General features: G+C 36.7%; 1 protein-coding gene across 4 annotated transcripts in view; it reads left to right on the forward strand.

The window, feature by feature from the left end:
• The window catches only part of ncam2b (neural cell adhesion molecule 2b), a 266,054-nt gene that overhangs the window by 238,419 nt on the left and 3,293 nt on the right, over nucleotides 1-24,342 (forward strand). For 2 of the 4 annotated variants that reach the window (XM_039687849.2, XM_089133143.1), the window contains exons 12-16: nucleotides 548-721; nucleotides 2,939-3,058; nucleotides 3,222-3,343; nucleotides 8,249-8,423; nucleotides 21,986-22,193. In XM_039687849.2, the coding sequence (XP_039543783.1) occupies nucleotides 548-721; nucleotides 2,939-3,058; nucleotides 3,222-3,343; nucleotides 8,249-8,423; nucleotides 21,986-22,193 (799 nt within the window). Of the gene's footprint in view, nucleotides 1-547; nucleotides 722-2,938; nucleotides 3,059-3,221; nucleotides 3,344-8,248; nucleotides 8,424-12,209; nucleotides 13,323-21,985; nucleotides 22,194-24,342 lie in introns of those variants that run through there. The other 2 variants (XM_039687851.2, XM_039687850.2) reach the window with 2 other exon arrangements.

A 24,342-nucleotide genomic window follows, 5' to 3' on the forward strand; every position in this document is an offset into this window, starting at 1 on the left:
GTGTAACATTGTTTATGCACTGTGAATTAACATGAACATTTTACTGTAACTACTGTAACATTAACCTTGATTAAATAATATATAAATATATTGATATAGTTCATGTTAACCCTTTTAACATTTTTCTTTACAAAAACATATTATTTTATAAAAGCAGTAAGCCATGAGAGGGGCTGTTACCATGATTTTACCATTGATTTTAGGCAGTTAGAATATCTTCTGGCTTACTTCTATTTAGGCTATTTCATTTTCTTTTTCAATCTATTTTCTTAACTTTCAAACTTCATTTGACATTGACATGTATTTTTCATATAAGATGGGAGTACAGTGCAGTCCTTTCTTGCTGAGTGTGTTTGTGGTCTTAAAGGTATTTTGCAGAGGGACCTTGGATTGTAAGACCCTGAAAGCAGCTTTATAACTGTTTTCTATACCCCACAGAAAGACACACAACCAGTTCCTTTGATACTCTCGGAAACTGTGGCCTCGGCACTTAAATGGAGTCGTTTGTTAGTCTCTCTTTCCCTGACCCATAATTTCTCTGTCACAGATGTTCCCTCAAACCCTTACTCTGTTCGGCTGAGCTCGGTGGCACAGCGCGTGGCCACAGTTACCTTCACCAAGCCTGACTCCCATGGCGGTGTACCCATCAGTTACTACCTGGTCAAATACAAAGACATCAGCTCACAGGACTGGAAGGATGTGAAATCACAGGGGACGCAGAGTAAGTGCAATGGTTGTTCGCTGAATGTTGTGTTTGATCAATTCCGCTGTTGAACTGTAAAATTATAGATGAAACAATTTAAAGTATCTTACTGACCCTAAGCTTTTGAATGGCACAGTATTTCCGGGAGAAAATTAATCTATCACATAAAATCCCAATGTTGTTCACATATTTAAAGCAATTGATTACTAAATATTGATTTCTTATTTTCATTAAACCATTAAAAAATATTTCACCCACAAATTAAATATACTTAATGACTTTCTTTCGTCCATAGTACACTAGTGTTTCACACAGGGTTTTGTGAAAATGTGGTGGCTGGATCTCTGTCCCTCTAGTCTGAGGGGGATCCAGGGGCATGTCCCCGTAAGAACATTTTTCACATTTTAAAGTTAAATTCATCAGTCTGGTGCACTTTGAGAGTTCAAAATAAAGATCTCCCACCTGTATTCAGAGTGCAAATTAAACAAAGAAAAAGTCAGTGCATTGACTTGTACTTGAACTTTAAAAGGGCTCTCTTTTTAGTTGTGATATACTGTAGTATCTCAGTCTACATTACACTACGTAATCCCAACTGGCATTTTAACATCGAGTCACTGTTGAATCAACGCAGGTGCCAGTGTTGGACAACCATTGAATTTTGAGGTTGTACTGTAGCCTACAAATAATGTTGATTTGGCATACAACTGAAAAATTGTTGATATTTTGTTGAATCCATGTGAGTTAACAACACCACTTCAACTATTTGGTGTTAAACGTTGTTTTGACGTTGAATTCATGTTTTTTTTTTTTTTTTCATAAACTGACATTATTTTAACAACATTTCAACGTTTAATGTCAGTCGAATGCCAGCTGGGATAATACTAATGTTAAAATAGTATTTCTATGACAGTAATAGCTATATATTGTCAAATGCACTAAAAAAATTTAATTAAACTTTCATAATTAGTTTTGTCCCAATTTCCAGATCTCATTACAAATCTAATGAAATTAGGTAATCGTCAACTATGCAAATTTGAAAATAATGTGTAACTGTTGGTGCCCACTAAGTTCCTTAATGCACACTAAACTCAGCATGGGCAGATGGAGTTCACTGCATGAATCAAGACATAAAGCTGATCATGTGCATGCTTCTCGTTGCACGGTGCAAACAAACAGTCTTTAACACTTTGATAAGGACACAAAGCTTTTATCAAGTTTTCAATTGTAGTTTGTTTGACAGCAATGGCGCAAAACACCACATTAAAGACCTTTCATTGTGGCGATCAATGTTGAAATTGTGGCAGGCCGCCACAAATAAATCAATGTATGGGGAACACTGTACACAAAGATTAATTATTGAAGAGTATCCTGTCAACTATCTTAAATTTAATAGAAGTGAAAGGGCATTTGGGCTATCAAACTCCAAAATTACCCCAAAAAAGCACCATAGCATAAAGGAAAGGAATCAAAAAAGACCATCCTGCATTTCAAGTGTTTTATATGGATAGCTATGTGTGACAAAACAACGCATTCTCATCCTAGGACGTCATATAGGTGACGCTTTTGACATTGCGTCTAAATCCGACGCACATGGCACCCTTTAGCGTCAATATAACATGCTTCGGTTATGGGTAGGTTTAGGTCTGGGGTAGTGTTAGGGTTAGACCACTAGGAGGCGTCTTCTGGCCCATATAGGCTATATCTGCATCTCATATTGACACTAAAGGGTGATGTACTGTAGACGCAATGTCAAAAGTGTCACCTATATGATGCCTTGGGGATGAGACCAGGCTGGACAAAATGTAAGCAGTTATTCACTGAAAAGTTTCTCCTCCACTGTAGCTCTCAAATTAAATAGTACTAAACAGCAGTGACATTATGATTCTATCTTTCTATCTACTATTTACTATTCTATCTTTATTTCAGAGCTTCGACAGGAATATAGCACTCAAATTGGCTTTTTACACATAATTGCCCCAACTAGGGTCAAAATAGGTGTGGGAGATAGAACTCCAATCCAACCTGAACTTACAATGTTTACTTTTTTTTCTCTACCCATAACACTCAAATGGGTCTGCAGAAACTTTAAGAGCACATTATACAATTAGATAAGCAAGTTAAGCTACTTCAAGGACTCTGAGCTAATATACATAATCCTGAAAAGGCCTGAATACCAAGAGCATGACTAGAGAAAGCAATAATTTAAAACCATGTACTCTGTTTTCTCTCCCACAGCAATCGTGCTGCTTACTAACCTTGAGCCCAACACTACATATGAGGTGAGAGTAGCAGCGATGAATGGAAAAGGTCAGGGGGAGTTCAGTCGCACAGAGAGCTTTCAAACTCTTCCCATACGTGAGTGCCCTCTGCTTTGACCCTTAAACTGCGTAGGTTTGGATAAACAACCTTCAGCCTTTACTCTATTGTAGTAGCATGTTGCTGCCAACCATTGAATTAATAGACAACCAGTTATGAATATGAATGTAGGTCATTCATACATTTTCTTTTTTCCGTTCAGGAGAGCCAAGTCCCCCTTCGGTTCAGGGTCAACGAGGGGTGGGGAAGGCATACCGGCTGGGTCTGGTCAAGCAGGACGATGGAGGAATGCCCATTCTGGAATACATTGTCAAATACAAAACAGTAAGTGAGCTGCTCAATGAACCAGTCTCGCACGTTTACTCACTTTACTTTTGATGATGCAGAATACAGAGGTACAACCACTTTATATGGAAGGTTTTTTTTTTTAAGTTATTTAATTATTTACTCATTTATTCATTATAATCATTTATTAATTATAATGTGAACGGTTTTTGTTGGAGGATTTTACTGTTATTTGTTTTAGGATATTAATATGGATGGATGAATGGATGGATGGTGGGTGGGTGGATGGATCAATATCCAAGAAATATGCATGCTAGTAAGCAACTTGGTAATAGTGAGAATTGGACCATAAATGTAAGTGTTACTATCATTTTTTTTATTATGACTATCAGGGGATTGTTAGTTTGTGTCCAGCAGAACAGCATTTTACAAATTGCAATGATCTTCGTCATTAACGAGCTGTAGAAACCTGCACTAAAACTAATCCTGTGGTTCTTTTTTTTTTTTTTTTTTTTGTGTTTTTTTTCTGTAAGTGAAGCGTCTGATATTGAGCTGAAATGCAGAGGGTGTATTCTAGTAAACACATGGAGATGAGTGGGCGATGGTTTCGGTAATGAGCAGTGAAAATGCATTTCTTTGCCCAAGCCCCTTGTTTATTCACCAGCACGATCTACAGCGTGCATAAAAAACATTCTTAACTAATTCCTTCTCAAGATATTCTGTTGTTTTTAGGGCTTATCTTCCCAGTAACTATGTGGGCAGTGTCACTGCACTGCCATTTTCTGTAGAACTGGTGTGCGTGTGATAGATGGGTCTGGGTGGATCAGGTGTTGCGTATTGTTGATGAATTAACTGAAATCACATACACTGTGGGGGAAAGCCAATACTTCCCATGAGAATATTTGGCCTATGAATATAAAAACAATTTAAGTCAAAGGAAAGTCCCCATTATGATAGAAAAAAAGCAATGTGCAAGGGGCTTTCAGAGATATTCTCAATGGGGAAAAGACCAATTTATTATTATTATTATTTATTCCAAAAATATAAAATGTTTTCTTTTAGGGTTATGTTCATAATTTGGGTTGAGGGTAAAAAAAATTGTAAAAAAAAAAAAAAAAATGTAATTATTATTAGCTTTACGTGAAATCAATAGAAATCTAAGGTATATTCTCATTTACATAGCTAAAAAAAATGTAATCTGATCCATTGGACTCGATCCTTAAAGAGTAAAATTACCTCTTTTTTTTATATTATTTGGTTATATTATTTGTAAAGTTACTCAGAGTTAGTGGAATGTCTAAAGTGGGCTATCGAAGTAAACAGTTACCATTAATTTTATTTTAAGTTGAATAAGTGTGACCCTACGATTACTCTAACTACAAAAATGTCCACAATGTGCATTATAGCTCGATCTAGGTTAAATTCTGTAAGCTATGTTTCTTTCAAAGGAATTACAACTCTGTGCATGTAAGAACACTTTTAATACGCTTATTTTGCACAATTAGTGGCGGATGCAGCCCAGCATTTAACATTTTGGCACCATAGACAGTAATGACTAATAATGACTGGCACCATAGAAAGAAATGGACCGAGTGACCCCATTGATTTCAACGGAGAAGACTGAAGCCCGATCACTTCCTGTCTGATGTCTGAGTGACTGCACAGGCTCAAACTGAGTTTGACGACAGTCTGACAGTTGTAAATCTTCTAGTAGCTGTGCCAAGCCAAAACGTTGTTGAAATATTTTCTCCCCTTGCTTTTATGGACTCTCCATCTATGGGCTTCTCCCTCGACTTTGTGCCTCCATGTCCCCCCGATTGCCCCATAGACAGTAAAAGATTGCCTGCGAGCTTCTCTTCGGGCGACAGAAAGTTGTGTAGTGATGACGCAATCGTTAGGCTATTTTTTCACAAAAACGTCATCTACGGGGCCATAACGTATGATACAAAGTAATGGAGCGTTTTATACATTGTTGTGTTTCTTTAGAAATAAATAATGGACAAATGAAGTCTTTGGACACCTCAGATGTAAAGTTATTCTCTGTCAAAGTGACGCCAAAATGAATGGGAGTCAATGCTAACAGCAGGTGAAGTTCTACTACAATGGCGGCTCCCATGAGGCTTCAACTTCCGGCTGATGGATTACCCCCTTGTTTGGCAGTCCTTTAAGCCGTCTTTTATTTTCCTCTGACATTCGCAACAATTTCTGAATTTCGCCCCCTAGTGGCAGTCGCATGGAACTTTTCACTTTTCAACTTTTGTACTTACAAAATATAATTATCTGTACCCACTAATTTTACAGAAATAGTGTTCTCGCCTCACGCTTATTTGTTTTTTTTTTATCTGGTCGGGCGGTCACATAAAATTTAGCCACAAAATTTTTAATTTTTCAACGCACCCGAAGCTCAAATCAGATGCGTAAGTTTCACATATAAATATTGTTGAAACTCCTAATGACTTCTGGACAGTCATAGCAAATCAGCATGGTATAAAATGGTGTAGGAATGATGTATTTTTGGAAGCCAAAACAAGAAACGAGTTTTTTGGCACTTCCGGTTCCATAGTCCTAAAGTCAATAGTTTTTTTTTTTTTTTTTTTTTTTTTTTAAGGGTTTTTGGTTAAATGCTTGAAAAAGGTCTGTGGTGAACACAAGCTCAATGTATGTATCAAATAGATCAGTAATACCCTCTTGTGATTTTTTTTTATTTATTTTTTTATTTTTTTTTACTTGCCTTGTAAAAGGTTGTTGCTTACAAGTGGCTAAATGGGACTACAGAGATTGTCAGTAAACCTGCTGAACAGGTAAACTCATCTACTCACTAGTCCGCATTCACAGCCTCGCTGTATTTTTAATCATGCTCTTGCAAACTATTGTCTCTGCAATCACGGCCTGATCCCCTCCCCCGGTACCGGTACCTGTTCAGTCAATGCATTCTCATCCCAAGAGAATGTGATACGCCCAACATTCAACCCGAAAATATTCATTTAACCAAATGTAAAAAAAAAAAAAAAAACTGCATAGTGCTGCTTTAATTCTCAAATTCTTTGGGAAAATGTTTTTAAACAAAGATTGAAAGAGTTGTCAGAACGAGTTGTCAGAACTTAATGATGGTGAGTGAAGTTGAAGTCATTGGACTGTAGTGTATTTTGTTCATAGTATTTATGCTTAGATCCACAAACGTTATGTTGATTTGTGAAGATTATCATGATAAACAAAACTTGCAAGAATCATAAGCTTTTGTTAGTCACAGACCTTATTTTCAGCAACAATCCAAAAGCCAATGGAAAAATAATGTAAGGTTCATGCTAACTTCCAAAAATACAGTCACATGACTGTTGTAGTCAATATTTGTAAGTAGCATAAAATTAGACCCTTCAACAAGTAGATCTCACATGGAGAAGGAGCTGTGCCCATGAGGATGTCAGCATTCTAAAGACCTTGTGTGACTTTGCGTCATGTAGTTACCTCACAATCAATAAAGTTTGTCTACAGGTTGTGAATTGTTATTGAGTGTTACCACACTAGTATGTACACACATTCACCACAGCTCACTTGCTCTCTCTCCTACAATCCCTCAGTTTGTTTTTCGCCTCATGGGCCTCAACATTTCCTCATTTACTTCATCTTTGTCTCAGTCTGTTTGGTGATGCCTCACTTCCTCTACCTAATAGGGTCCGCTGGCATCTTTTCCTTCTCTTTTATTTGCACTCTTCCCTTTTTTATTTTTTTTTTCTTTATCTCGCTCTCCCTCTCTCACATTTGCTTGTCTCTGATCTCCTGTGCATGTGGAGGTGAGAACAGGGGAAATGGAGATGTCACAGTATGCCTAAGGACTGTCGACATGTGAAAGGCACATTCAACCATTTAGCCTTTAAAGAGCTGAGAGCATTTTGAAAATGTCAAAATATAAAAGCAGTGAGTTTTTGAAGGCAGTACGTGGGGCTAGTTTCAAAATTTTAGCTGGCGGAACAGCTGGCACACACACACACACACACACACACACATTTTATTATGTTTACACTCGTGCTCAAATGCTCTGCAGGCAGGAACACAAAGAGAATAATGGATGCGTTGGAGTGTTTCTGTAAGTGTGCGAAAAAGTTTGAGGATTAGAGAAAAGCATCTCGGATCTGTTGCTCGGAGGATGACATCAGATGGCCTCTTAATATATAATCTTATGTTTTGATTTCCATCCATCAGAGAAAATCGATGAAGTACAATTTATGTTTAAAAATAAATTACCTAATTGTATTTACATTTGCAACCAATCAATTGACAAAAATGTGACAAATGTGACAAATAAAATGACAAATTATCTAATTAATTGATAATTAAAAATATGTTATTTGAATATAAGTGAATTTCCATTGCTAAACAAATGTGATCTGTTCCATTTCGCCCCTTGAAGAGCACAATATCATTTTTAATTTTTCCATTGTTACAAATAAAACTACGGGTCTCATTCACTAATCATGTGTACACACGTGTGTGCAACATTTTTTTTTTTTTTTTTTTTTACGCAGATATTAAAAACCATTGTAAAAATAGCCTATATTCATACAATATGTACAACAATAACAAGATTATTAATGCCGATAAGGTGTCATATGTACAGTATGTGTCAAAATATACTGTAGTGAGCAGAGGTGTAAGAAAATAAAACTTCTTCCACATGTTTATTCCACCCATGAACTCAGCCAGCTGATTTCACTAATTAGTTCTATCTTCATGGCTGAAAAACTGTGTTAATTAGCAAATCCGGGTGATTGGAACAAAATACTGAGGAGGACTATTACTTTCTGAACCTGGACTTTACACCTCCAACAGTGAGAACGAATTGTTCGAACAAGTCTTATGCCCTAAGCCAAATGTATAGTCATATGCTACTCATACTGTATGTGTATGCTTGTGCATGTTTTATGAAACACTTGTGGTTTTGTGTAGGACAAGGAAGAACAGTGGATGACAAAACTGGTTCCAGGTGTGAATGATTTTGTGCTGCTGCAACCGCTCCAGTGGAATACGCAGTATGAGGTGGAAATCACCGCCCGCAACGTCAAAGGCCTGTCTGAACCAACTTTTGTGAAGTTCTCCATGCCTCAGAAACCTGATATCACAGGTACAAGTACGTCCACAACACATGTAAAGTATTACTCTTTTTCATACGACAAATTGAGTCCGATTACTTACAGCACTTCATCACCCACTCACAATACCTATAGCTGAAATGATATGTCTCCTATTATAATTATATGCTCCGCTACAGTTCTGCACACTTGCCAGCCACCCACGCTTGATGGAGCTCATGTATATCAGAATCACAATCAAACGTGTTACCGATTCTGTGTACTAATCAGGAGCAAATTGTCCGAAAAAAAATGCTTTCTCCTTAGGAAAAAAAGAGATGAGGAAGATCATCGGTAAAAAAATAAAACGAGTATTATTCACACCAAGGACGATCACTATAACAATAGCAATAACTAAATTACCATCCACACCAACACACGATTTCATTCTGCTTGTTCTATGTGAATGCGAGAGCTGCAGTTTTGTCATCTGCCACCTTAAATTCTCAAGCTCTTTAAAGCAGAATGGATCCTGATTGCTATCAATGTCTTTATCGTTCATTATAGCGATATTCTTCCTCTGTGTCGTTATCCTTGTTTAGTCTTGTTGTGTCGTTAAGAAGGATTTTTAGATCTACATTAAAACATTTTTTTTATCATTATTGTTAATAGTTATCATCCTTGGTGTGACCTAATATCACTGTTTGGCTGACCATGTACAATTTGCACTGAAGGTCTTTTTAAGTCATGCTTTTATAAGAAAGTTTTTAATATTTACTGGGTTCCAACAAATCTGGGGTTACAATGAAATCAGAAAAATTCAAGAATCAATCAATCATGGTAGCCAACGGGTGTCTGAATGGTGTAAGCATGAAGGGTAATTTGCTGGATGCACATATATAGTAAAACTGAGTTCAACCAGCCAAATCCATTGAAGGGTTTGTGTTCCCCATCAGTAATACAATAATGCCTTTCTAATGTTTTTTTAAATGGAGAGCAATGTAATGGTAAACACATTTTAAAGAGGTCTGTTTATTTGCTGTCTACTCTCAATACCTCTGTGTTTGTGTGGAAGGAATATCAGAAAGAGATTCCTGAATCTCATGCTAGAACTTTCATTTGGTTTAAAATAACACTCAAATTATAGCCACTGCATCTACTGTAAACAGAAAAGCATGTTTTTGTTTACACACAATAGTAGAATTGTTTTGGAAAAGACCATTTTCTCTCAGGCCAAAGATTTACACTCACCTAAAGGATTATTAGAAACATCTGTTCAATGTCTCATTAATGCAATTATCTAATCAGCCAATCACATGCTTCAATGCTGGTCCTGGTCAAGACAATCTCCTGAACTCCAAACTGAATGTCAGAATGGGAAAGAAAGGTGATTTAAGCCATTTTGAGCGTGGCATGATTGTTGGTGCCAAACGGGCCGGTCTGAGTATTTCACAATCTGCTCAGTTACTGGGATTTTCATGCAGAACCATTTCTAGGGTTTACAAAGAATCTTGTGAACAGGGAAAAACATCCAGTATGTGGCAGTCCTGTGGGCCAAAATGCCTTGTTGATGCTAGAGGCCAGAGGAGAATGGGCCGACTGATTCAAGCTGATAGAAGAGCAACTTTGACTGAAATAACCACTCGTTACAACCGAGGTATGCAGCAAAGCATTTGTGAAGCCACAACACGCACAACCTTGAGGCGGATGGGCTACAACAGCAGAAGAGCCCACCGGGCACCACTCATCTCCACTACAAATAGGAAAAAGAGGCTACAATTTGCAAGAGCTCACTAAAATTGGACAGTTGAAGACTGGAAAAATGTTGCCTGGTCTGATGAGTCTCGATTTCTGTTGAGACATTCAGATGGTAGAGTCAGAATTTGGCGTAAACAGAATGAGAACATGGATCCATCATGCCTTGTTACCACTGTGCAGGCTGGTGGTGGTGGTGTAATGGTGTGGAGGATGTTTTAGCACACTTTAGGCTCCTTAGCGCCAATTGGGCATCATTTAAATGCCACGGCCTACCTGAGCATTGTTTCTGACCATGTCCATCCCTTTATGGCCACCATGTACCCATCCTCTGATGGCTACTTCCAGCTGGATAATGCACCATGTCACAAAGCTTGAATCATTTCAAATTGGTTTCTTGAACATGACAATGAGTTCACTGTAGGGGTGTGGAAAGCAGCCGGTATTTGTATCTGTATTTGCAATTGCTGAGGGGGAAAAGTATTGGTATTTGTATTCGAGTAAGGCCACGCCCCTTGTCGGGTTCCGACTTGTAATGACGTAGGGCGAGCTCATTGGTCGCACATCAGAGGCACCCGCGCCTTTGGATGTGCAGTTGCCACACAGCCTATGATTGAGCCAGACGCTCCGTGTGCTAGCTGTGAAGCTGCAAATTGAATCAATGCCACGTAGAATTAAGGCAGTTCTGAAGGAAAGAGGGTCAAACACGGTATTAGTATGATGTTCCTAATAATCCTTTAGGTGAGTGTATATGCTTTAATGATAATGGTGGGTTTTTTTACATTTTACATCACTTACTGCGCTGATACTTTTTAGCTTTGTTATCCAGAAGTACTAAGATTTTTTTATTTTTTTATTTATTTATTTTTTGCTAAATAGACATTCTAGATATATCTTGGAAATTTGCAAACGCTTTTCTATTTATTAATTAAAAAAAAAATATGTATGAATCACAATATGATCATGAAATAAACTGCACAAAATCAATTAGACAATGATTCAATTCCAAGTTCAATTTAAAGATTCTTTATACACATGTTGTGGATTGTTTTATTTTTAACTACCTCCCACTCTCAATCCTGGAAATTTGTCTTTTGGTTTGATAGATGTTTGGAATAGAGGATAAATGCAGTACATAATGGTGTCGATGTTAAGTGTTTCGCTTTGAGTGCGTCAGGTCTCAGGCTCATACCTGCTCTAATAACAATGTTTGTTTTAATGAACCAAGCTAAATTGCAGCTGTACGTGAGTGGATATATATATTAGTGGATGCAATTGACAAACAAAATTGCAGCTGCAAGCTGTTTCATAATTGTGGGGACATGTCCTCACATTACCACCATAATATGACAGACAGACGGACGGACAGAATTCTATGATACTGACAGATGATATTTAAATTTATCCAATTATATGTGAAATATTCCTAGATGCTGTGTCAGTGCATACATAGGTGTATCTGAATATAAAAAACTCAGCGTTGAGTGTGTGTGTTGAAAGCACTGCTCCTCGGCAGCTGGGATTTACCTTGTTAATTCGATGTCATTTGTATATTCTTTCCCAACTCCTTCTCATCCTTTCCTTTTTCTCTCTTTCTCCACCTGCACCCCTTCATCCCCACTGGCCCATTCTCTTATTTATAATTCTATCGTGCTTCGTCTCGTTGTTTCACTCAAAACAATCCTGTTCTCCAATTCCCACCTAATGAATTATGCAACGCATTCTGGGTTACACCGCAAATCGCTGGGCTTTTTGTTTTGTTTACTGCCACTAAACTTGCTTTTCTGTGTGCCTATAAACACCCTGCGATTCTTTCAATCAAACAAACCTTTACAATGGACACTGGTTTGGACTGCTCACTCACTCCTCACTCATATGTCAACATTTTTGTTACATTCACCCATGTTTATTTCCTGTCCTGCACCTAAATAATCTCTCATTTCCACTCTTGCAATAATCATTTTTACTAACCCAACGCATTCTCTCGTGTGTGTAACCATCCTGTGTCCTTTGCTGGCTCCACACACCTACTGTATGTCTTTCCCTCTTCCTTCCCACTCCCTCTCCCCTCCATCTCATTGCAGATCAGTGTTGCAAGCCCCATCCAACCGGACGTGGACGTCCCCATGCGCAGCCTGTCCATACGGTGACCGTCTTCGGAGCTTCTCTGTCATTGTTGCTGTGCTCATGTCTGTGTTGACATTGCTCCATCTTCACTTTGCCTGGAATGAGCCCAAAAGACTGACCCAGGGACTTTTTCTTTTCACCCCCACCAATGGCTCGCTGATCCTTAGCCGTGCCGGTTCAATGCTCCTTATCAAACTCTGGTGTCGTACTTGTAATCGTCCGAGCCTGTATGCTTGTGAGCTGATCCCTTCACTATTCTGGCCTCATTCCAAATCCAGCTTTTTGATTCATAAAGGTGTTGCATATTACTGAGAACAATGGAAGAGGAAAAACTGAGTTATTCATTTACTCAGACCTTTAGTTTTATTTAATGAGCTCCTTTTTGCTGGTGTCTCCAAAAGACACAGTAAGCCACCAGCATTGGCGCTTTTCCATCTTCTGTGCATCCACAGGCTCTTTTGTTTTGGTTTATTATGTCTATGGGAAATGTCAGCAGTTGCATCGCTTGAGAGAATGCATTTAATGATGTTGCTGATACACGCACACAAAGATATAGAACGCAGCACTCATTAAATGGAGTCAAGTAGGATTTCAAATTGATATGACTTTTAAACACTGGTATCATAAATCAAACAGCCCGACTTTCTGTTAGCCATAATGTGAGAAACATAAAACAAGACTTCTCCCTTGCAGTGAGTCAAAATATAATGCACATTAATTTTCATTTTCAGGGTACACCTCTGGCAGACACATTTTCATGCCACTTTATTGTATATTCTCAGTATTGATGAGAAAGAACATTAGTAACTGGAATCATGCACGGACTGTGAATATGAATATATGTGTAGAATGTTGGAGTAATATGAATCCAGTGAATTAAGCTAACACTCATTGTTCCATGTCATTGTAAAGGACTAAAATCAGCTGAGAGTTTAGGTCGGTTGGATTTTTGAATTGTTTTGTGAAAGTATTATGGGCTCCAAGGCTGCATTTATTTGATTAAATATACACTACCGGTCAAAAGTTTTAGATCAGTAAGATTTTTTAATAAGTTAGTTTCACCAAGGCTGCTTTATTTGATATTGTCAAACAGTAATATTGTGAAATATTATGACAATTTAAAATGTCTGTTTTCTATTTAAATATGTTTTAAAATGTACTGTAATTTGAAAGCTGAATTTTCAACATCATTACTGTTGCTGATTACACATCAGATTACATCCTTCAGAAATCATTCTAATATGCTGATTTTATGCTTCAAAAACATAAATTATTATTTTCAATGTTGAAAACAGTTGTGTACCATTTTTCCCCCAAAATTATGATGAATAGAAAGTTCAAAAGAACAGCATTTATTTAAAATTTAATCTTTTCTAACATTATAAATGTCTTTACTGTAACTTTTGATCAATTTAACTCATCCTTGATGAATAAAAGTATTTTCTAATTTCTTTCTCCCAAAAATAAAAAAAATACATTTTTACTGACCCCAAACTTAATGGTAGTGATTAATGTTACAAAAGCTTTCCATTTCAGATCAATTCTGTTCTTTTGAACTTTCTATTCATCAAAGAATCCTGAAATAAAAATGTAAAAAACTGTTTTCAACATGGATAATAATCATAAATGTTTCTCGAGCATCATATCATAGTAATTTCTGTAGGATCATGTGACACTGAAGACTGGAGTAATGATGCTGTAAATTCAGCTTTGATCACATGAATAAATTACATTTCACTATATATTCAGATAGAAAACCGCTGTTTTAAATTGTAGTAATATTTCACAATATTACTTCTTTTTTTTTTTTTTTTAATCAAATAATTGTAGCCTTGGTGATGAGAAGAGACTTCTTTTAAAAATCTTTTCAAAATCTTACCGATCTTAACTTTTGACCGGTAGTGTATAGATGATCCTTCAGAAATAATTCTATTATTCTGATTTGGCGCTCAAGGATAATTTATCAAAGGTAGAAAACAGTTGTGCTACTTAACGTTTTAGAAAACATGATACTTTTTAGGATTATTTGATAGATAAATAAATAAATAATTCTTTCAATTCAAAAAAAGTCATTAAAAAAAATCGTTCTGACCTCAAACTTTTGAACGGTAGTGTGTTTTAAAATAGTAAGAATGGATATGCTTCACTTTCTTTACTGTGTGGATGCAGTTTTGGAATCTTGATTTGATGAACTGTGTGCTGTAGTCAGAAGCTTATTTATTTTGTTTTATCTGAAGAGTGCATTTTGAGAACCATGAAATGTGAAGTCCATAACTAGAGATATTCTGTGCTATACTGATGCTGCATGTTTGAAGAATATATTTGAATTCATGTCAAAATCAGTGTAGAAGTCTTTGTCAGAATTTCTCAAATAAACTAGTTTACTCTGATGTAATAACTACAGCCTCTGAGCTCATATCCTATAATCACGACTTGTCGGTGTACAGTGAACTAGTTAATGTAGAACACTGATATATAAAGCAGTTTGAGTGCATAATGTGGGATGTTGTTATTATTATAGGTAAGAAAATACAAAAGCATAGTATTATCTGAATCATTGTACAGCGATTTCATATTACCCAAAACAATCAAGGAAAGATAAACATTGGAAAAGTCGTTGTCAATACTAAAGGGCTATTTAGCAGAATTACTATTGACGAAGTTCCTTATTTTTCACTGAAACAATGAAAATCGATATCTTAAAGGAAGGGTAGGCAATTTTCAGTGTTGCCAGCAGTAACAAATTAGATTTGAAAGCTCCCTTCAGAGTGTCTCCAAAGTCACGCTTCCTTCATAACACATTCAAAACACATACAGCAGAGTTTGCAAAGTGTCACAAGAAGAGAGACAGCATTAAACTACAGTGCCTCATGTCTCGAAGCATAACTTTACAATAATAATGTGCATTAAGAACTTAAAGAGCACTGACCTGTACCACAGATTCATTTCGCATTGATAGTGTTGGTATTGAAACGCATAATTTCGAGTCAGGTACCACTCCAAAAATAACGTCTCACGTTCATTAACACTCACACCCCCGGCCTTGCGGCGTTCTCTCATGTCAGCCGCAGTATTCTATAATGTGTATGTTATATATATATATATATATATATATATATATATATATATATATATATCAATTTAGACCACATAACTTGGTGATTGCTATCAGGATGTTAAGACAGTTTTTTTTTTTTTTTTTAAGAAAAAATGGTAACAAACATGCTTTGATGTTATATGTTCACAGCACATTATCACAATTAGGATGATTTTTTGCTGTTGAAATTTGTATAATTGTAAATTTTACAAAAGTTGAGAGGTTTTAATCCCCTCGAGGCATACCTGACCTAATTAAGACAATCTCAAATCAATGGAATTCAGGTCAATGGAGACCATTAATCTCGATCATCTCTTCTCGCTGCCCTCCCCATTCTCTCATTACACGGCAATAGAACATTGCGTTTCATTTATGGCTATGTCAAAAACCTCAATATTGCTCTCGTTAAAAGAAAGGGTCTGAAGCCCAGTCCATTAAGGCCTTTATTTCCTAATGTGGCTTGACTTCTTATAAGATTAGAATGGCTCTTTGTTGACTGTTCCAGCTGGAAAAGATTTGGGCAAATGAAAATGGACCTGTTGTTTTACTGCTGTTCATTACAGCTGATCACACCACCCATAAATAAGATCTTTTTTTTTGCTTCTGGAAGAGAAATAAGCAAAGTCCATCCGGCTAGCCAGAGTACAGCCATTTGTTCTAAAGCCAGGTGTATGAAGTCATAAATCAGAAGGCATCAGAAATTTCCTTAACCCTCAGGTGCTCTTCGTTTCGAAGTCACACTTGTTATCTTCCCGGTCAAAAGTGACCGGACACCTAAAAATGAAACTTTCTCCATCCCAGTAAAACCAATGTAATTTATTTTTGTTCTATAATATTTATTCTTTTTAATTTAGTATTTTGAGACAATTTGATTTAATTTTTTAATATTTATGCAATATTTATGGTCTATTTTTGCCATGGAAAAATATATATATTTTTCTAAATATATATTATTTTTTTCCAAAAATTATTAATGGAGTATTTTAGTATAATATAGAGTCTAGGCCTTCAGAAAAAAAAAAAAAAAAAAGTTTTGAAGAAAATTAGCACCATCTGGTTACAGTATAGAGAAAAAGCATAGAATCATGGTGTAACCAGATAGCATGTACAGCTCTCAATGGAGAGGCATGTGAATTCCCCAGCTGTTTATGAACACATTTTTTTTTTTTTTTTTTTGGTGGATTTGAATATACAGTTGAAACAATCTCAAAAACGCTTTCTTATTAAAAAAAAAAAATTTTAAATAAATAAATAAATAATTGCGAATTTTTGTGTTTTTGTCAATTTCCCATTCATTTCCTATGGGGGTCATTTTTGACCAAAGACCACGAGTGTGACTATTTTTTTAAGACCACTTAGCATGCTCAGATCATGACCTCAATTTTTTTTGTGTGTGTGTGTGTGTTCACATACATAATGCCATAAAATCACCAAGTTTCGTAACACTCCGATGAAGCTGTGATTTTTAAAAATTCAACACATACTTACGTATAAAACGTATAAAAGTGTGTTTGTATGTGTGTGTGTGTGATGTTGTAGAGTGTCTCTAGATGTTGTAGAGTGTCACCCCTTTCCTTCAGTGTACTTTTTTTTTTTTAGAATTGTGGCCGATTTGTAGATTGTACATACAAAAATTCATAGATTTTTTTTTTTTTTTTTGTCAATTTCCCATTCATTTCCTATGGGTCGGTCATTTTTGACCGAAGAACACAAGTGTGACTTTTTTTTTTTTTTTTTTTTTTTACGACCACTTAGCCTGCTCGGATCATGACCATTTTGTTTTGTTTTTTTGTTGTTTTTTTTGCGTTCACATACCCAATGCCATAAAAGTCACCAAGTTTAGTAACATTCCGATGAAGCTGTGATTTTTAAAATTCCAAAACAGAAAATTTTTCTGTCAGAGATTACCGAAGAGCACCTGAGGGTTGAACAACACAAGCAGCAATGCGTCTCTAGTACAAGGAAAATATATATCATTGCAGAGATGGGGGTCTATACAAAGACTTTTAAAAATGTCTCATTTTGTGGCTATATTTACGTATGTACAAAAACATTTTAAAAGTTCAAAATATCTTATTTATACCAGGTTAAAACAACATGTGAGTGGATAAATGATGACAGAGTGGTGTCTGAGAACTGAGGATATTGTAAAATTTACTTCCAAAATTGTTTTGTTGAAAGAAAAAAGGTTTATTGAAACTATTAGACCAACAATTATTTTAGATCCTCTATTTGAATTTGAAATTTAAAATGACATTCATTTGGAATTATGTTCTGTTTATACATGACCAACCAATGAAATGGTTACAATAATGATCATTTTCTCAGATACACTACAAATGTCATAGAGAATTCTATTAAAAGTATAGAAAAGTGATGTTTAATTGGTGCCACTTGACACCCATTTCATTCGTTCTGACCCATCAGTCCAACCTCATGTTGCGCAAAGACATCTTTGCCACTGATAATGTCTATCCTGACAGTAGTCGGTCTATTAATCGTTTAACGGCTAGAGGGTCCCTTCTGCTCATCAAGCATACCGTCTTAATGAGCGTTGGAGTCTTTAAACCGTCATTATGGAGTCATGCTTGGCTTGTGTCCTCTGTGTAGGTATGTGCACAGTTTGCTGGGCCAGCATAGGGTGAGGGGAGGAGGAGGAGTTTTAAAACTTGGGACCTTTTCCATAATGGCCAAAGCTTTAAATTACCTCAGGACTCCAGAAGGAAGCCATTCAGCCTGGAGATAAGAAAACTGTCTCATTTTATGGAGTGCTCTTTGGGTTTTATGGGTTGATTAGTAAAAAGGACCAAACTGTCACTGGTCAGCTCAATGTATCCACTTAATACAATCCAAAAAGCTATAAAAGTGGCATTTCATGTGAGCGAGGAGGTGTACTTTGGACATTTAGTAGCTTAAAACCTGATGTTCTTTCATAGCACATCAAATGCATTTGGCAAACGTTGGTTTGCTAGACTATTCATGAGTTTGGCAACATTTGCTTGGCTATCATGATTCAATTTCACCATCATTTTTGGAAGTGATTTATCTAATTCAACAGAATTTCATTCTTTACACTTCTTCCTTACATTTCACAACCCAATTACTTTTGTAAACCATTGCGTTATTGAGTCAATAACCGAATATTCAATCAAAAACTGTCCGGGGCTTGATTATCCATCAGAAACAGAAACTGTAGAGTTGGAAAAGTTAGAATTGATGACCATCAAGATCTTACAGAACATTATGATAAAAATATTATTAAAAACAAACAATCTTTCATTGGAATAACACACACTGATGAATAATTGAAAGTTTTGATTTCATTTGAACATAAAGGGACGTGAAACCCTAAGGCCGTGTGTCCACCAGACGCTCTGCTGAAGACGCCGTGCTTTGGGCGTTTTGGCAGCACAGCGTTTTTTCCGTTAAGACGTTTCGTTGCTATGATACAGAATATCCGCAGCAGTTTGAATGTTGTGACAGTTGGTCGGTGTGGTATTAGTCCCGCCCCTCCTCCACTGTGATTGGATGGCTCGGTAACAGTTGACAGTGATGAGTTTTATCCAAAGTTGAACATTTTTCAACTCCCAGCGACCAGTAAAAACTCTGGGCGCTCGGTGCGTCAGCGTGGAAAAAAAACGCTCAGCGCCTCGTTGCGCTCATGGCAGCGCAGTCTCATCCCAAGACGTCATATAAATGACGTCTTGGGATGTCTTTTGACCATACGTCAATATCCGCCTTTTTAGGGTACCCTTAAACGTCGGTTAGATGACGTTATCGGATCCTAACCCCAGACCTAAACCTACCCCTAAACCTAACTGAAGTTAAAGGTAAAGCTTCAGTTGTATGACGTCCCAGGATCGTCATATAACCGACGTTTAAGGGTACCCTAAAAAGGCGGATATTGACGTATGGTCAAAAGACTTCCCAAGACGTCAGTTATATGACATCTTGGGATGAGACTGTGTTAGCTCATGGCGTTTAAAAAATGGGGCGCTCCCATTGAAAACAATTGAAAACATACGCCAGGCGCGTGGAAAACCGCTTTGGTGGACACACGGCCTAAAACAATTCAACAGATATTGTATGCATGTGTTATATCAATCATATCATGCAATATTTTGATCATTAAGGGGAATGCAGTTATTATATAGGCTCAATGCTACTGTTGAAAATGTTGGGGTCATTAAAACTTGACTTAAAAGTAATACTTTCCACAAACATATTCATATACAAAAATGTTTCTTAGGCAGCTAATCAGCTTATCAGAATGATTTCTGAACGACCATGTGACAAAGACTTGGGTTTTTTATGTATTTTTTGTTAATGACTGCTAATATTAAATGCATTTGGTAAACATTTGCTGAGCTACAGTATGTATGGTGTAAGGCTGTCACTTTTATCTAATCTGAAGCCCCCTCATATCAGATTTACACTGGTTTGACTGAAGTCTATTTTTAAACCCCTTCCAGTCTCCAGCTTTCTGCATTTAATGATGTTGTAAGTGCAGAGGTAAGTGTTTGAATGATTAAGCTGTGCAAGGATACACAGTACTTCAACCTTGAAGAGAGTGCATTTGCAGGGTCTCAAATGCTCCTATTGCCTGTACTTCACGCTGGAAGTTTTCCCATGTAAAAGTGTTCCCAAACTAGAAAACCATGGATCTGTTTAAGCCCTTCTTAGTCATGTATCAGCGTGACACAGCCATTAAGCCCCACACATGATTACAAGCTTCATTAGCCTGTCAATCATCTGCTAGGAGCCCACCCACAGAACTCCCTTCAGAGAGAGGGTGCCGTCCAGACACAATCAATCGAGCTTGAGTTATTGCTTCTCATTGCTGAGTCTCAATCACCGTTCATATTTAATTAATTGAGTGCGTTGAACTCAGATGCGGATGGATCAGGCCCATTTGTGGAACTTCAGGATAAGTGATATTAACGAGATGCTAAATTGAGCTTCTAATGATGTTATAAATCAACAACAAATCAGCTATAGCGCGGACACATTTCTCAGAGAGTGTACGCTACAAATTGGTGAAAAACAGATGTGTTGGCCGATAAGTCACAGTGAAGTTGGTGCATCAAAAGTAAAACCATACCAGGATCAATAAATCGGAGTTCTTTGAGTGCTACTCGTTCATGGATAAGTTGATATGCAGTTGCATGGTGACATTTGAAAATGGTCAATGGATAATGATCTTCGAAATCTGAAGTTTTGAGGTCACGATCATAGATTTGATAAAGAATGGTTATAAACATTGTCGAATGTTCCTTCTGTAATTTTTTTTTGTTTTGTTTTTTGGTAACTCTTTACAGTAAGGTCTTATTTGTTAACTTAACAATGAGTAATATATTTTGTAAATATTGAAATTGCCATTGAATAAATACTGTAAATGTATTGTTCATTGTTAGTTATGTTAACATATGTTAACAAATGAAACCTTGTAAAGTTTTATCATTGTTTTTTAAGGTTTTTTATCTATGTCGCACCAAATAGTAGAGCTAAATCTACACTCGGTTGAAGTGGATGTGATTTTTTTTTTAAAAATCAGACAGCTACTGAATTGTTCAAACGTCTTTTTAGTATGCCTGTCCTTCCCTCATCTATCATGTGTCACTTTTCTCACTCTGATGCCTTGTCACTGTGTCCAGATCACACAACAGACTTCTGGGATGCTTTTGCTATAATGGCAATGTTACGTTCAATAGCATGCGTGATTGATGTGTTTAGAGCAATAACATTGCCATCGATGTTTCCCTCCGAATAGCTCAGACAGCCTCATTTCCTCATTCAAAGACTTGACCATTTGAGTTTTATAAAGTTACATCACCTTAAAGTTCTTAAAGCAAAAACATGAGATTGTGTTGTATTGTGTTGTTGGTAGACGATTGTTGTTTCATTACCCTGTTTAATGAATGCTTTAATATACTTTTCTTTATTTTTTTAATATCCTGACAGTCATATAATTTCAGCAATGACAATTTTTATTTTATTTTTATACTATTTATGTCACCAATTACTATTTTTTTTTTTTTTTTTTTTCTGAAAGCTCCTACTCCTACTGGGGCCAGCTGCATAAACTTAGCCACTATGTTATGACTCTGCCATAAGAACTAATTTGATCACTAGAAATTAGCAAAGAGGTAACCAGTCTTACTTTTCTGATTCAAATGAGACAGATCTACCTTTTTATGTACTGACTTTAAAAAGTAAGCACCAGCCTTGAAGAAAAAAAAAATAGATGACTAACTTTTAAGTCTAGTTTATGCAACCGGCCCCCTAGCGTTGCCATAGAAATGCATAATTCCCAGTCTGAGGATGTGAACAGCTCCAAATAGATTATGACTTGGTGGCATAAATGCTGCATTATATCTTTTCTTCCTCTTGTTTGGTCAAAAATAACTAGATGAATTTTGATATGATCCTTTATGCTTCATTGTGCCTTTTCACGCCCTTTTAATCAAATGTAAAGCAAACAATAATGCTGGTAACCCTATTATCATGCGCATTCTAAGTGTAGCATATTCCGTATTTCCTTGTCATGAATAAAGGTTCTCGTAAAGGAGTGTGTGTGTGTGTGTGTGTGTGTTATTGAGGCGCATCATTGATGGTTGTGTGTGTATCCTGTCTCAGCAGATTCGCTGTTCAGCGGCCTAGGCCTGGGTGCAGTGGTTGGCCTGGGGTTATCTGGCCTGCTGCTGCTGCTCGTGCTGGTGGACGTCAGCTGCTTCTTCCTGCGCCAGTGTGGCCTGCTCATGTGCATCACTCGCAAGCTCTGCAGCAAAAAGACAGCCACAAGCGGCAAGAGCAAAGAGCTGGAGGAAGGCAAAGCTGCCTACCTGTGAGTATCCCTTTTGCATAAGTAATCTGCATTTGTATTGACATTTATTCGTTTAGCAAATGATTTTATCTCAAGAGATTTAAATGCAGGGCTCTGAACTGGTTCGAGAAACGAAATTTTAACTGGAACATAAAAGCGAAAAGGGAAATCAAGTGTAATCATTCTGAACAGAAATGGTTATTGTTAAATTATGTTTTTTTCACCGTTCTGTGATTTTAAGATTTTAATTTTGCAATCAACAAGTCATTAATTCAAATAGTACAGCCTGTTCAGCCTGAGTGAAATGTCCGTGCTCTGTTAAGTCATTGGTAATTTGCAATGGCAATCCGCCGGTATTAGCTTTTGGATTTCAGTTTTTCTCATTACAAGCATTACATTTAAAGGGATAGTTCACTTTGAAAATGTAGGTGTCTTTGTTTCCAAAGTATTTTCAATTTTGACATTTTTCAGTCAAACCGTTGTTGTCTATCAGTCATACACTGGAGGCTAAGGGGGTCCACCAAAAGCATGCACAGAGAAGTCATAATTAAACATGATTTAATGACTCATAAATGTAAGTACACATTGATGGCCTAAGACACGAAACGAGCGTTTTTTTTTTTTGTGAGAAAACGAACAGTATTTATATCGTTTTTACCTCGTGTAATCACAGTGACGTCCAAGTGATCTGAATCAGTTGTGCAATGTCCAACTGAACCGAACTGAATCAGTTCAATGTTACGCAGGAAGTGATCGCTTGCGTGTGACGTCACTCAATATTTACACTGAGATTTCGGAAGTTTTACCTTTTACTAAACATATTTAGATATACCGAAATCGTCTTCCATTGCGGTTTCCCGTATATCTAAATATGTTTAGTGAAAGGTAAAACTTCCGAAATCTCTGTATGAACAAAGAGTGACGTAGGCACGCAAGCGATCACTTCCGGCGCATGCGCAGACCGAAGCGCCCGTGCAGTCAGATCATTTTGTCATGGCTATGATTACAAGAGGTAAAAACGATAGAAATACTGTTCGATTTCTCACACAAACCGCTCGTTTCGTGTCTTAGGCCATCAATGTGTACTTACATTTACGAGTCATTAAATCATGTTTAATTTTGACTTCTCTGTGCATGCTTTTTGGTGGACCCCCTTAGCCTCCAGTGTATGACTGATAGACAACAACGGTTTGACTGAAAAATGTAAAATTAAAAAAACTGCGGAAACAAAGACACCTACATCTTGGATGCCCTTGAGGTATGCTAAAACATATCAAAAATTAAATTCAAAGTGAACTATCCCTTTAAGTGAAAATGAGTGGCAGGTAATAGCCAGTGTAGGACCATTGTGAATCCAATGGACATGCAAGATTTTGTCACAAGCTCTTAGTAAAAAGTTTGGAATGGTAATAATATTACAGAAGGAACTCGTGAATAAAAATGTTGAAATGCTGATTCTGCTCATAGTGAACCATTTTTTAAGCCCTGAGTACAAGATGCATTGTTTCCTGTAACTTTAATCCTTATGTAAATACACATGCACTATAAGTCTGAAAATGTCATATGCCATTGCATATTAAAAATATTTTAAAGTTCAAACAAATGTTGCAAGTGCAATGCCTATCACTTCCACTCAAGAGAGAGTCTCAGTCAGATATTAGTTTGGAAAAATAACTTGCAGCTTACTTTGCATAAAAAGTAATAACGTAACATAATTAGTTCGTTTTTATAATGAGTAACATTGTCTTTAAAAGTAATGTTACCTTACACTAACTACAACAAACAATGTGTCTTCAGTTGACAGTAAAACATGCTGCAATACAAAGTCCTCAATTTAACCTGAAAAAGAAAGGTTTCGACAGACAAAGAGTTTTATTTATGGAGCATGTACGTCAAAGAAGTGCTTAGTCTAGAGGCTTATCAGTTTGTTTACTGTGAATCACTCTGACTGTGATTGAATTGCAATCTGAGTTTTATTGTTAAATGTTTTGCCTCTGATTGGTGCCTTTACGGTTCCTGACACCGTGTGTAGACTTTGTCCTTTGGTTTGCAGGGTGAATAAACTGTAGTTATGCATTGCCTGCTGGAAAAAAACTCTCAAGTCCTGCCAGGTTTACTTGGCTAAAGGTTCAAAGAGATTAAGGACCGTGATTGACTTCAGCTTTGATAA

The sequence above is a fragment of the Pimephales promelas genome, chromosome 7, assembly GCF_988280905.1.
Source record: "Pimephales promelas chromosome 7, fPimPro1.hap1.1, whole genome shotgun sequence".
Taxonomy (NCBI): domain Eukaryota; kingdom Metazoa; phylum Chordata; class Actinopteri; order Cypriniformes; family Leuciscidae; genus Pimephales; species Pimephales promelas.